Source organism: Caretta caretta, chromosome 2, assembly GCF_965140235.1.
Source record: "Caretta caretta isolate rCarCar2 chromosome 2, rCarCar1.hap1, whole genome shotgun sequence".
Lineage (NCBI taxonomy): Eukaryota > Metazoa > Chordata > Testudines > Cheloniidae > Caretta > Caretta caretta.
This window is the reverse complement of record NC_134207.1, coordinates 81,970,723-81,986,099: the sequence shown is the minus strand read 5'-3', so window position 1 is coordinate 81,986,099 and position 15,377 is coordinate 81,970,723. Positions and strand designations below refer to the sequence as shown.

Below are 15,377 nucleotides of genomic sequence, written 5' to 3'. Positions count from 1 at the left end.
GAGTATTGTGTGCAGTTCTGGGTGCCACAATTCAGGAAAAAGGTGGACAGACTGAAGAAAATACAGAGAAGAGCAACAAAAACAATTAAAGGTCTAGAAAGCATGACCTATGACCTATGAGGGAAGATTGAAAAAATTGGGTTTATTTAGTCTAAAAAAGAGAAGACTGAGAGGGGACATAACAGTTTTCAAGTACATAAAAGGTTGTTACAAAGAAGAGGGAGAAAAAATGTTGTTCTTAACCTCTGAGAATAGGACAAGAAGCAATGGGCTTAAATTGTAGCAAGGGAGATTTAGGTTGAACAAAAGGAAAAACTTCCTGACAGGGTGGTTAAGCACTGGAATAAATTGCCCAGGGAGGTTGTAGAATCTCCATCTGTCATACACATACAGATAAGGGTAGCATAAAATCCCTCCTGGGCAGCTGTACTGAATCTTTAGCTGTAAGGGGTTAAGAAGCTCAAATAACCTGGTTTGCACCTGACCAAAAGGACCAGTAAGGAAAGAAGATACTTTCAAATCTGGGGTGGGGAGGTTTTGTTTGTGCTCTCTTTGTTCTCTCTTGGACAGAGAGAGAGACCAGGCAGGGACAAGATCCCCTGAAAACATGCCTGAAATGATTCATCTAAGATTACAAAAATTGAAAGTAAGCCAAGGAAATGTGTTAGATGACCTCCCGAGGTCCCTTCCAGTCCTATGATTCTATTATTGTGATTAATATAAATGCTGACTCTCTCCAGCAACAAAGAGAAAGCAGGTCCCTTCTTTGGAATAATCAACAAATCCTATTAGTATACGTGTGTGCAACACTGTGAAGACGAAAGGGGCTATCTAAGTGTACAGAAGTACTATAACACTTTCACTGTGAGGAGGGATGTTTCATTGCATGGGGAGGTAGGCTTAGAAATTGCAGCAGCATATCTGCACTTACACAGTGCATCTTTGATTGTTTTCCTCCTGGGCATCTGAGCTTGAAACAGCCTCCTTCAGAGGCACGGAGCTCAAATAAATACTCAAAGTGCTCGGATCTTTCCTGTTTTTCAATCCCAGTCTGGCTGAAGTCACTTTCCCCCTGATCCTCCATTTTTACAAAGCCCAGCATGGCTCTATTTTAAAAGGGGGGATCAAGGAGACTCTGGGATAAGTGCACTCTCTGCTGTTGACATCTCTAAAAGAGGCCCTTAGGGCTTCCTCATAGCAGCAAGAATCCCAGACATTCTTCAACAGCTGTGTCATTAGAGCCTCCCTGCCCCAACAGTTAGCCAGATGTAAAAGAAAGGGGGAACACACTCAAGAACCTGAAAAGTCCTGTAGTAATGCAGGGAGCAGACACCCATGGAGAGGCCAAGAACAGTCCCCTCCTTGATTTCTGCCCATCTTGGGCAGGACTGGAGACAAGTACTCACTGAGAAACCTGCACTAACTGGCCACCTGAGCTTTGATCTCGCAGTTCCTTTATTCCAGCTGCAGATAGGGCCACTGGCTACTCTATCCTCTCTACTTTGACCTGCCATCAGGAGGCTGTGAGAAAAGAGGGCTGTCAGTGGCCAGTTCCTCTCTCTTCTGGAGTCAGAGAAGCCAAATATTCCTCGCTTTGGGACTGTGGCTTGTCCAGTACTGCATGACTAAGGTGTATTTATCCTTGACTCGCCCACCGAGGCTGGCTATTGAGGGCTTTAAATGATTGTCTGTCTGCCTTACAACTGGCTTCTCTTTGCGTGATTTTGGTTGCCTCTACTCACCTCCACCCACTGCTGCTCTGAAGAAGCTCTAGGTGATCAGGAAGGGGAGAGATTTACTTCTGAGGGGTCAGGGCTGCCTAGAATCCCTTAACCTGAGTTCCTACTGAAGTCACTGGGATTCGAGGGTGCTTAGTACTTCCCAGACTCTTGCAGGGTCAGATCCTGAGTGTCATGGAGACAGCAATGCTTTAAGTATCTATGCATAATTCTTTAATCCCATACTAGCTTGTCTACAAGACTCAGTTAGGCAAAAGTGTTGCTTTAATTCAATGAAAGCACATTGTTAATTACCCAACCAGGCAGATTGTTCTGGTACCATCTCATACTCTAACAGGAAAGCATTCAGTTTTCCCTTCTAATACCATATATAATAATAGTAGCTTGCAAACAAAGGTGCATTCACTTCTATTAACCAGGACCTGGATTCTCCCCCACCTCCCTTACCCTCAAGAAAATAGTAAGTTGCACTGAGTACCAGATTCCTGGTTTTGCAATAATTATGGCTATGATCCATACATTGGAGGAAACGGTTTGCACTAAAGTGAACTATATTCCCTCAAGCAATAGTAATGTGGCTCTTTTTTATTCGCTAAAGGAAAAGTGCAATGATTCACCTAAAGGTCAGACTTGCAGCCTAATTTTAAAAGGGCAGCAGTCCATGTTTCCTTGGGAATGAAAGCCCTGTCCACACTAACACTTTGAAGCAACTTGCCATGATTTGGAGGTGGGCAGAATGGTTTGTGTCCACATACTGAATTAGCACCATGTCTGAACCTCACCAAGGGAAATCTGTAACTTTGGTTTTGACTAACATGATTTAGGGCGTGTATATACTGACTGCAATAACTACTGTATATAGATGTAACATGGTACAGGGCCATGGTTAAAACATGTCAAGGTCCTATCCACATTACAGAACCTTAACCATGCTGTATCAAGTCCCAGCTTCACTAGAGGTCTGAAGCACAGCAAGGTTAAATGTTGCAGCTGAGTGTTCGAGAACTATTTATTAATGCAGCCATTTGTTGTGGCCACACTAATGGGCCTCTACTGTACACACTGGTATAATGTTACTCCTGGGGGAATTCTGCACCACTGCGAATGTGCAGAATTTATGTCCCTGCAGATTTCTTTGCTTCCCTGCAGAAAAATGACTTTCTGACGGGGAAGCAAAAGGAAGCCACAAGAGCAGTCATGCGACCTTCCCCAGCAGTATGTTTTGGGTGCCCACGGCAGCTAGCAGAGAGGTAAATCTCTGCGGGGCACGGGGCGGAACTGGGGAAGACCTGGCTGGTGGCTCCTACCCTGCGCTGGGCTCAGCTGCTAGTCCTGGCTGGGCTGGGGAGGACGGGACTTCCTCTTCCCCTGCACAGCATCAAGGGCTGGGTCAGACCCACCCCGAGATTTCGCCCCCAACTGCAGGAAAGTCTGCAAACCCCCCGACCCCCCACTTCCTGCGCCCATCGCTCCTCAGCTGCAGAGGGAAGGATCACTGTACAGAGAGCTGCTCTCCCACCCACCAACCACCGTGCATCCAGACCCCTCATACCCAGACCCTCCCATGGAGCCTCACACCCCCACACCCAGAACCCTCTTAAGGAGCCCCACTCCCCCTGCACCTGGACCACTCTGATAAGTCACCTGGATCCCCACCCCACCTAGTCCCAACCAGCTGCACCTGGATCTCCACCCCACCGAGCCCCATTCCCCCAGCATCTGGACCCTCCCACACCCAGATCCCCCTGCCAAGCTCTATCCTCCTACACCCAGACCCCCCCCCCAAGCTCTATTCACCCCGCATGCCCAGGCTCCCTCCCCGCCAAGCCCCAACCACCTCCTGCAGCATCCCATTATGGTTGTATCCAGAACCCCCTAACAAGTCCCTGTGCATACAGATCTCCCACACACCTGAATCCCCCACTGAGCTGCCCACACCCAGATGGCCCCACACAGAACCCTCTCAACCAACACCTGGATCCCCCCACACTAAGCCCCTCCACACTTGGATCCTGCTGTGCTGAACCTGCCTGCCCACACCTGGTGCACCTCGCATGGAGCAGCAGGCCCTGGGGTGCTTCTGGGGAAGGCCCGGTCCTTGCACTGTGTCAGGGTTGGGTGCAGCCTCACCAGTGAGTCCGTGTCCCGGGAGAAGCTGCAGAGTGATCTCCCACCTCTGTGCAGCCAGTGGCCTGTGCTCCCCCATGCCATGCTGAAGCCTTCACATTTATTTAACAAATAAAATTTGCAGAATTTTAAAATATTGTGCACAGATTTTTTTAAATTTTTTGGCACAGAATGCCCTCAGGAGTATAATGTGCCCACATTACACATGGCCTACCAACTGCTGATGTACCTGCTCATAATGGGCCCTCTCCCATAATTCCAGGCACAGGTCCCTGGAGCAGCTGCATTGCATAGTAGCTGGTGAACACTAAGCCATGTCATATACATGTGTTTGTGTGTACAATGTATACTGTACATTTATAACACCCATACAGGTATGCTTCACAGCTAAATATATGTTAACAACATGCTACGCTTGGTTTGCACAGTGACTGTTTCCAATGGCTCTGTTCTGTCCATGGATTTGAGCATATGTTAGGAGGGAAAGGGAACTACATTGCAGAAGGCCACCAGCTTCCCCCATACCCACTGTTGGATGGATTGTGGTACTACACAGGTCAAAGTTTAATCTGAGGAGGAAACAAGTTTGCTCTCATTTGCTTGATAACTTTTGGGGTAAATTGTAAAGTTTTGGATCATTTTAATGAGTTGTTGCTTAAGTAACACCTACCTTTTCTCTTGTGTCTCCCTCTACGATCCAGAGCAGTCAAGGCCAGGGGCTGGAGGGAGGACACCCCTTTGAGGTGCCCATTGGCACACAGCCAGTTTCCTCCAATCCTCCTCCCCCACCTCAGGGAGTCGCCCCCTAGCAGATGTTCTGATCCTCAAGGATAGTGGGGAGAACCAGAAGTTACTTAACCCCCCCACTCCTGGTAAGCAAGAGAACTAGGATTTACTTGGGATGGGGGAGGGGGCAGCCTGGGATATGTTTTCACTTAAGTCTCCTTTTCAGGTCTCAAGCAAATATGAGATACAGATGAAACAGTTACCTCCGTGCCATGCCAACTCCAGAGTAAGGTAGTCCATTACATATGGAACTGAAGTTTCTAGTGTGGGTGTGTAGATGCTGTGGTGTTTCCGCTCCCTAACTTTTCCCCATTGTGTTGTGGGTTGTTTTCGTACTGGCCAATAAAAAATTCCTTGTTCTAAATAAAGTTGTGATTTCAATAGGCTGGTTTGTGTCCTATATTCCTGTCCTACATGTGGCTGCAAACAGGGAAGGAGTTACTGGGCACAGCTGAGACCAGATGAGCACCCCTTAGCTTTCAGGCCTGCATGGAATGGCCGTGGGGAGGAAGGGGGGCACAGCCTGGTCTCCAAACTGCCAAAGCCATCACTGAAGGGTGGGTTGAAGCCTTGGGGGACTGTGCTGAGGAGATTAATTGAACCAGTGCAACTGGAACATCTGTGCTTCTCATCTACACAAGCTGAATGATTCAAACTGAACAGGTACACAAAGAGGCGTTAGGACTTGATCTCAGCTAGTGCAGTCAAAACGTAGTGGGACTGCCTGTGAAATGGTTGGAGCACTTGTGTGTGGCTATAAAGTGTACTACACACATTTTAGGATTTATAGCACTGCTGGGAATGCTGGGATTTTCAAGTATGGACAGGGCTGTGGTGCAAAAAGGCCTTTAGGGCCCTATCTTGCTCTCACTGAAGCCCTTGGCAAAACTCCTATTGAGTTTAATGGTGCAAAACTGAAGCTTTAGTGCACCCCTGCTCTGTGCTGAAGGCTGACCTTGCTAATTCATGCTACATCAATTCTGCAATCAGGATTCAATAAGCCATTTTCAAAACCAGATTTGCTTTCGTGCCAGTGTGGACCTGGCTCCTCCCTGCCAAACCACATCCGACACAAAGTTGGGTTAGCTTTTCCTGTGCTTTTCTTTTGTCCGGAGGAGCCGGAGGATGCGTTCATTTTGTGTTAGTTCTGCTGGCAGTTCATTTGCCTGAAACAAGAAACAGCATGATTAGAAAATGCGGGCCAGAATTTAAAGTCCTCGAGAAAACGTTGGGCGCAATAAAGAATCATTTGTGTTTAAATGTAGGCTGCACTCTAGTTACTATGGGCTAAGATGAACCTTTAGGCTCAACCCTACCTAACAGTGACTGTAGCTGAGTCACAGTTCCTTCCCTGTACGCTTTGAGGAGGAATACATTATTTCACCCCCTTTTTTTGGATGCTACTTCCCTCCCTCCTAAAGGTCTGGACAGCTCCATAGACTAGCATGCAGTAGAGCAGTGGTTCTACCCATTTGCTCATGCGGGGGAGGGTATCTGACATGTAGCTCCTGTTCAAGCCCCATCCCCTCATGCCGGGCTCTGGGTACCCCTAATGTGGCCACACTCACCTTACTTGCCCTACCCCCCTTCTTTACCTGATGTGGCCTTATTAGGGCTAATTAAAATCTAGCCCTGAAAGAGTAATCACAATTTCTTCAGATGAAGTGAGCTGTAGCTCACGAAAGCTTATGCTCAAATAAATGTGTTAGTCTCTAAGGTGCCACAAGTACTCCTTTTCTTTCTTCCTTGTGTTCACTTCCTATAATCCTGCCATATGCTTGTTTTGAACCCACTTCATCACAAGCTGTTCAGGTTACCCAAGCCTGGTCTACTCTATGGCTCCTTTATCATTTAGTGGACCAGTTTTTAAAACCATTTCAAATTTTAGACAGTGTAGAGAGGCCTTAAAAGTGAAATTTGGTCCTCTACAAAGGGGTCAACACAAGGCCTATACAACATGTAAGCTCTACTCAAGTCCTCAAAATAAGGCTTATGTGAAATTTGAACAGCTGACAGGCTCTGCGCTGGGGGGATTTTGGAGTCCCTATGACAGTCCCATAGAAGCAAAAGAGAATATTGCCATTGAATTCAATGGCAGCAGGGGCAGATCTTTAGGACATTATCCAAAGCCTGCAGAAGTAAATGGGCATCTAACATTTGTACTGTGTGCATGGGGGAAAACAAAACAAACAAAACAAAAAAACCCAGCAGCAAATGGGCTTTGTATTAGATTCTTAGTGACCAGAGTATCAAAGATTTTTGTCTCCTACTTTATATCCACTGAAAACAAAAACGATGGGAATAGGACCTGTAGAAATTAACATTTAGATATAATGGAAATATTTCTTCAAAGTAATGTTCTTGTTTTGGAAATCCACCCAACGACACCAAATGGCATATTATTTTCCAAATATTTTCCAATGTGGGGAGGAGGGGAAAGAACTATAGAATAAAGCTCAAGGAAAGGACTCTATCACCCTCTGCAAATAACTGTTAGTAGTTGCAAAAACTGGCACATCTGTTTGGATATTATCAAAACAAAGCATGAACTACTAATAAAATGAAAAGGAGTACTTGTGGCACCTTAGAGACTAACCAATTTATTTGAGCATGAGCTTTCGTGAGCCACAGCTCACTTCATCAGATGTGTACCGTGGAAACTGCAGCAGACTTTATATACACACAGAGAATATGAAACAATACCTCCTCCCACCCCACTGTCCTGCTGGTAATAGCTTATCTAAAGTGATCAGCAGGTGGGCCATTTCCAGCACAAATCCAGGTTTTCTCACCCTCCACCCCCCCACACAAATTCACTCTCCTGCTGGTGCTAGCCCATCCAAAGTGACAACTCTTTACATAATCAAGTCGGGCTATTTCCTGCATAGATCCAGGTTTTCTCACTTCCCCCCCACCCCCAAACACACACAAACTCACTCTCCTGCTGGTAATAGCTCATCTAAACTGACCACTCTCCAAGTTTAAATCCAAGTTAAACCAGAATATCTGGGGGGGGGGGGGGTAGGAAAAAACAAGAGGAAACAGGCTACCTTGCATAATGACTTAGCCACTCCCAGTCTCTATTTAAGCCTAAATTAATAGTATCCAATTTGCAAATGAATTCCAATTCAGCAGTTTCTCGCTGGAGTCTGGATTTGAAGTTTTTTTGTTTTAAGATAGCGACCTTCATGTCTGTGATTGCGTGACCAGAGAGATTGAAGTGTTCTCCGACTGGTTTATGAATGTTATAATTCTTGACATCTGATTTGTGTCCATTTATTCTTTTACGTAGAGACTGTCCAGTTTGACCAATGTACATGGCAGAGGGGCATTGCTGGCACATGATGGCATATATCACATTGGTGGATGTGCAGGTGAATGAGCCTCTGATAGTGTGGCTGATGTTATTAGGCCCTGTGACCACTTCAATCTCACTTCAATCTATCCGATGAAGTGAGCTGTGGCTCACGAAAGCTCATGCTCAAATAAATTGATTAGTCTCTAAGGTGCCACAAGTACTCCTTTTCTTTTTGCGAATACAGACTAACACGGCTGTTCCTCTGAAACCTACTAATAAAATATAAACTATTGTTTTAAAGAGATTGACTCTGCTTCCATCTAGTGGAAAGTGATAGAAATAGTATATGTAAATTTTATTTCCCTTATTCAAGATAATTATAATTCCTAGTTCTTATATGGTAAATCTTAAAATGCTTTAGAAATCATTCTCTTTCCCTATATCAAGCCTGTCTGACTACTTAAATATTTTATGTGACTATTCTCTTGATTTAAAATGAGAGTTTGTTCCACCTGTTTGCAGCCTTTTTCTTCTGTATTTCAGCAAATGAGCTTACGAGGAGTGTTCATGGAAACAGCATATTTTAAGCAACTGTTAGAGAATACTCAGAAAATAAATGTTGATGAATTCACAAACAAGAATATTTGTACCAGAAACCTGATTCTGAAATGTTCACTCATTCATTCAGAGAACAGAAAACAATACCATGTGACCTGTGTCCAATCACAACTAACCAACCCAACCTGATAGCAACTACATCTCTACCCTGATATAACACAAATTCATATATAACGCGGTAAAGCAGCGCTCCGGGGTGGGCAGGGCTGCACGCTCCGGTGGATCAAATTAAGTTCGATGTAACGCGGTTTCACCTATAATGCGGTACGATTTTTTGGCTCCCGAGGACAGCGTTATATTGGGGTAGAGGTGTACTTGCAACAAATAGCTCATGAACAAACTACAGAGGAAGAAACGTTTGCATAAGATATGCAATACATATTATAACACACTTAATAGAATCAAGTAAAAACTTGTTTGCAGGCAATTTGCAAACATGAAAAGTGCTGAATTCATGTAATAAATTATGGGATCTGAGTGATTTGTTCTGTCTCCCCAATATAATTAATAAAGGGAGACCCAGGAAGCTGAATCGTCTCAAGGACCCTGCTATATAAAGTTTGAAAATAAGTTATGATTTCAACCTGCTGTTTCTAATCCAAAATGTAATCTAATTTAAAACTAATCCAAAATTTCAGATCCAAATACACACAGGGTTTGGGAAAGTTTGAATCCAGATCTAAACTCCGGTGGCGCAACCCAGTCCTGGTGCATAGATATCTGTAATTTATGATTGTCCAAGAATATTAGCTGGTCATAGTTTCTCTCAAATATAGTTTGCACACCAACACAGAGTTTATGATTTAGTGAGATTGGATAGCTCAGGGGAGCAGTAATGGTATACAGAGCTTTTCACTTCTAACTGACTGGTGTGAGTTGGTATGACGGAAAGTTGTGACAATTTAATCTTTGGTGGTCTATCTATATTGAATGACTGCACAGTCCCCATCCAATTCTTCTTGGGTTAATGTCCACATCACAAATACCACTATCCTTAGTGGCACTAATTGGCATCCTTGTAATTAGTGTTATAGAGAAACTAAAGATTGAATGGGCATGGAGAATAATTTCTTTGGATGAGGGTTGAGGCACATTGCAAAGACAACATGCAAAAGTGCGGACTGCCGCTGTTCAAAATGAGTTTAGTAGTAACAGGGAAGAAACAATGTTTAATGTTTTCACAGGTACATTGTACAAGCTCTGGATAAAACACCAAAATGTACCTTGTTCCTAAGAGAAGGATCTGCTCCCGCTTCCAAAAGTAGTGCGACTGCTTTAATGTTGCCACCCAGCACGGCCGCATGGAGAGCAGAAGTCCCATTCTAGAAAATATAAACATACATCTAAACATTTGTACCAGGTGCATGGGGGGGAAACAACAAAAACAGAAACAGCAGCAAAGAACAGACCTGCGTATAAGGAAAAGAGAAACAACACTATAGAGATTAGGCCATCAAAAGTGATCTGATCAGACATAAAGACACAGGGCCTTAACAATGAGTCTCTTTCCTGGCAATGTACAGGGGCTTTAAAGTGGGTATAAATGTAATTCAAGGCGTGTTAGTGTAAATAAGAGTCAGGCTGACATTACCAAGTAGTAGTGTTTTTTTGTAATTCTATTTTTCAATAGACTAGAAGTATGTTAAATAAACAACAAAAGGTTGATCTGGAGACTAACTTCAGCCTTTAGAAAGCAAAATAAAATCACTTGAAATATATTCTAGGCAAACCAGTTTTGTGGGTTTTTTGCTTCTTCTCTCTCTTTCTCTCTCTCTCAATATATATGTTGGAGAGTTGGGGCCAGACCTTTCACCACAGGCCTGCCTCCTTTTTGGGGCCACAGAATTGAAAATGCAAATAAGTGGGGATGCAATTTTGCACTTGTAATGAGTGATACAGTAGTGGTTAACTACCCACAGTTAATGTCACCTGGATGTTTAAGTACCTGTTTCTACTTGAAAATCTGGTACTAACACCTCCAAGTGACATTAGTTACACCCCAAAATAGCTGCAAAATCATGCCAGTAATGTTTGCAATCTATGGGCACATGAAATCAGCTTTTAAAAATCTGCCCGCAAATAGCCGATGTAATTTTCAAAGCCTCTACATTCATTCAAAGAGAACTAAATCAAATACAGAATTGCTTTGTCTGGAATAGCACTCTTAGAATTCTAGTTTGCAGTCTAACTTGCTTTGCCAAATTCCACCCTCAGTAACATTAGTGCAACAGAGGGCAGGATTTGGCACTAAAATTGCATCAATCTATTTATTTCAGACAAAAATAGCAGAAAACAAAGCTTAATTCTATCTACAGCACAGTATGCATCCTCCTCCCAAAGCTTAGTATGTAGGATTTTAAAGAAGAGTTTCAATCATATTTAAAGAGTATTGAAATCAAAAGAATATAGATTTTCACTGCCTTCCCTTTTCATAGTCATAAATACCTATAAAATGGTTGTGAACCAGCACCAAATCAGAACACTCGCTTTGTACTGATGTCAATGAAAGCAGTAGAGAAGCAGGCCTTTTGCCTCTCAAACTCTATATGCCAATATCAACGTACTTCAGTACATACCTTCAACAGGCCAAGTGCAGGAGAGAATTTGAGTAATTCCTCTATAACGTCATGATACCCTTTGTTAGCAGCTTTAAGTAAAGCAGTGGTACCATCCTTTAATGGAGAAAGAAAGAAAAGTGTTCAGTTATTATGATAGCTTTACAAGCTCTCTGACTGAATGGAGGGTTGTTCCCACTGACTCCATGTAGGGATAGTCCCCTCCATGCATGATCTTTGCATATCCACCTCCACAGCATCATTCCGTCTGTCTCTGGAATTCATGGTGGGCCATCTGCAAATCCAGGGATCTCTGAATGGGGAGCAGGGAGGGAGAATGCAGGAAGGGTAAAGCTGGGGACAACACGCATCATCTTCAGTCTCACTCATCTCTAACACCACAGGGAATTTGTACGAACTTTTCTTTCCCCATCTCCTGCACTAAAGAACCCCTACAAAAGGATGGGCCCAGAGGCCGAGGGAAAGGGCAGCTCATGGCATCCTGGCTCACTGGAGCTGCACTGCCTGACAAGGAGAGGGGATACAGGGATCCCCAAACTTGTACAGAGGTGTAATGCTTTCATGCAGATGGCTTTGGGGCCCTAGAAGATTCCTGAGGATGTAAGTCCTATTTCCATGTCCACCATAGAATTTGTGTGTGTGATCTTGAGCTAACTGCAATGTGTCTCTGCCTCGGTTTCCCCAACAGTACATTAGGCATCATTATTTTTTCTTATCTCACCGGGGTGGTCTGAGACTAAATTAATTGATGTATAGTGTGCGGAGATCCTCTGATGAAAGTTGCTAAGAAAATGGGCAGTCTCCCTTTAAGAGTCACTCCAAAAGTGAAAATTACTCACGTTCCGTGTGGCATCTCGATCAGCTCCCCGGAGCAGCATTACCCTCACTACCTCGCTGTGACCCATCTGAGATGCTATCCACAAAGGAGCTGTCCCGTCCTTCAAGCAAAACAAGACTGATATAGACTTCACTTTGTGACACTGCTCTCTGACAGCTCACTGCTAGATTCTGGCTACTGGAAGGAGTGAGCTTGGATACCTTAATAAAATCTTATGCTATAAAAACAGTGGTCCCCAAACTGTGAGATTTGCTCCCCTAGGGGGGCATGGAGGAATGTTTGGGGGGGCGTGGCAGGGCCTGGGCCAGCCCCCACGGGGCATGGGAAGGGAGTGCTACCAAGCCCTGCTCTGCCCCCAGCTCTGTCGCAGCCCCAGCTCCTGACTGAGGCTCTGCTCCCAGCCCCAGCCTTGATCCCCGACCACGGCCCAGCCATGGTTCCGTTCCTAGTCCTGGCCCCAGCCCTGCCCCCAGCCTCAGCCCCTGGCTGCAGCTCCATTCCCAGCTGCGGCTCCGCTCTTGGCCCAAGACTTGCCCTCAGCCCCCTTACCCCTGCCGCCATGGCCCTGCTCCTGGCTCTGGCTCCATGCGGAGGAGGGCGGAGTAAGGGGAACAGGAGTAAGGGGGGGCACGACCGTGAAAAGTTTGGGGACCACTGCCATAACTAGACACAGACGGTTTCATTTAAGCACCATTTGGGAGCTGAGTGTATTAGGCAGACCTCTCCCATTGTTGTGGAATGGAAGTATCAAACCTAATTCCCCACGCATAACCAAGCTGAACATTTTACACTACATACATAGAACCCTACTTTCCTTTTTATTGTTAAATCCTTTTTATTCTCACCAACTGTGTGCTCACCAGCTCGCTGTTTAGCACATTTGGTGGGAAAATGGTTAAGCACATTTGGTCGAATGGGCAGAACATTCCTCCCATTGATACATGCCGAGCCTTTACATTTCTGTCTTTTCTGATGCACAGAAAGAGCAAAGATACATCCTGAAATCATGGTTTCATAGTTAAGGCCCAATACACAGTAATAATGAAAAAAAAAAGGAGCTTTTTTTTTCTTGAATAATTTCTGTATCTATGTTCTCATTGATATCACAGTGGCTGCCCACATCCTAGTATACATCCTGTTTACACAGTGAATTTTCTTTGTGATCCAAAAATAAAATTCAAAGGCTCTCTTTTATGCAGAGCATATATATAACTCACGCTAACAAGTGGGATGGCAAAAATTGTCCATCTCCAATATACAGCTTTTCCCCCCTCAATGACTCAAGTGTTTCATGATCATTTTTAAACTTTGTCCAGCAGAGAGCGCTAGGATATGGCACCAGAGTCATGAGCTGGGAAAGTCTGGAAAAGATCCAAGCCCCATCAAAACAGGGAAATCTGCACATAGAACATGTATTGCGCAATTTGTGGTTCTACGTATGTAAGAATTGCAAAACACGACGAGACAAGTTTAGCACAGGGGACTTGGTAGCTTTGCTTTAGTTCAGGCTAAGTTAAGGTTTTACCTATATGAATAAAAAGAAGCAGAAGGAAATGATAACACTATTATTTATATTGCAGTAGTGCCCAAAGGATCAGGGCACTGATTATGGTAGGTGCTGTTAAAACACACAGTAGGAGACTGTGCATGCCCTGAAGAGCTTACACGCAAAGATGACAAAAACAAATGAAGTTGGGGGCAGAGCAGGATACAGTACATAGGCAAATTGTTAGCTGCAGCTTCTTCCTCCGAGATTGGTGTCCCCAGTGGGTGAGGAGAGTGGTACCATCCAAATAGGTACAATATTTACATGTTAGGCCAGCTGCTTGGCCCCTGACATGTGTCCCCTTTGCACAGGTCCATGGTGCAAAAAAAAGACATGAAGCTGCCCTAAAAAAGCCATCTGAGGATTTCCCTTGTATACAGAAAGAAAAGGAGTACTTGTGGCACCTTAGAGACTAACCAATTTATTTGAGCATGAGCTCAAGTATCCGATGAAGTGAGCTGTAGCTCACGAAAGCTCATGCTCAAATAAATTGGTTAGTCTCTAAGGTGCCACAAGTACTCCTTTTCTTTTTGCGAATACAGACTAACACGGCTGTTACTCTGAAACCTTGTATACAGGACTCCTCAGTAGCACAGAGCCAGCGCAGTGGAGTCTAAACAATTTCACTCCCACCCCACAGCATAGTGAGCACTGCCAAAGTGCTGCTGCACTTCAGCCATTCCCAATTGTCTAACAGCTCACAGGTGTGTGTTACCAGCCAGGTTCAGTAAGAGCCGCCATTGGCTGCCCTGGGATTGGGGGAGGTCAAAAGGTGGCTCTAAGCTACCTTTGCCTTTCTCTTCCCCATCGCCACTGGATCCTTTCCCAAACAGAGCTTGGTTGGACCTGATGTGGCCATTATATTTCTAATATAGGGAATTTTAAATACATTACCTATATTAAAACTATATTTATTTTCTTATGTGATTGCAAACAAAGAGACAAACTGTATCTGGCTACACCTAACAGCCCTATAACCTATCATCATATCATTCCCTCCTGACATACATTTATGCTGACCTTTATCTTACTCCACTAATTCAAGAGACCGCTTTGTGGCTCTGGACTTTACTATTCACCAGTGTTTGGATGTGGTTTTGGATTTTTAGGAGGGGCCAAATCAAGGTAGTAACCATGGTGTTCATGGCACTACCACTAAGGAGCCCCATGGCAGATGCGCTGCGTAACCTTAAGAGTCTGGTCCTCAGCTGGTGTTAACTGGCATAGCTCCACTGACGGCAACGGAGCTGTGCCTTTTACACCAGTTGCAGTTCTGTCCCCTTGCTTATAACAATGCTTTCTTGATCCACACGTAAAATGTCTGTAGGTTTTATTGTGTGTGTCTATACACACACACACAACGCATGTTATATGGAAAATAATATAAAAAACCCTTTAAAAGCTGAATTTTCAGAGACTGAATATTTTGATCGTCCCCTGGCATCTAAGACTAAAAACTTGGTGTGATGCAGCATGTCACCCTTCATGTGAACCTCACTGGCAAACAACCATCTTGGTTTGTTAGTCCATAAGGTGCCACCGGACTCCCCGTTGTTTTTGTGGATACAGACTAACACGACTACCGCTCTGATATTTGTTTTGGAGTTAGAGCGGCAAAGAAAGCTAGCCTGTACCAGGCTTCAGATGCTGCTCCCAAAGCTCTGTCTAGACCACATGATGGCAAAAGAATGTCAGTGCAGCCCCCATGGAGACCTTGTCACAACGTCACAAGGAAGGAAAGGATGTCTGTGCAGGCAGAAATTATACTGTTAAGGAAGAAACAAATGAAATTGGTCCCAAAGCTACATTATTAAATAATGTAAATGTTGAGATGTACATTCACGAGAGC

The 15,377-nt window shown here is 44.4% G+C and overlaps 1 protein-coding gene across 4 annotated transcripts in view; it reads right to left on the bottom strand.

The window, feature by feature from the left end:
• Positions 1-3,556: 3,556 nt before the first annotated feature.
• The window catches only part of ANKRD29 (ankyrin repeat domain 29), a 62,787-nt gene continuing 50,966 nt past the window's right edge, over positions 3,557-15,377 (bottom strand). For all 4 annotated transcript variants that reach the window (XM_048840477.2, XM_048840474.2, XM_048840476.2 and 1 more), the window contains 4 exons: positions 11,984-12,082; positions 11,145-11,240; positions 9,792-9,890; positions 3,557-5,818 (listed from right to left, as the gene is read on the bottom strand). In XM_048840477.2, the coding sequence (XP_048696434.1) occupies positions 5,735-5,818; positions 9,792-9,890; positions 11,145-11,240; positions 11,984-12,082 (378 nt within the window). In that variant the 3' untranslated portion in view covers positions 3,557-5,734. The remainder of the gene's footprint in view (positions 5,819-9,791; positions 9,891-11,144; positions 11,241-11,983; positions 12,083-15,377) is intronic.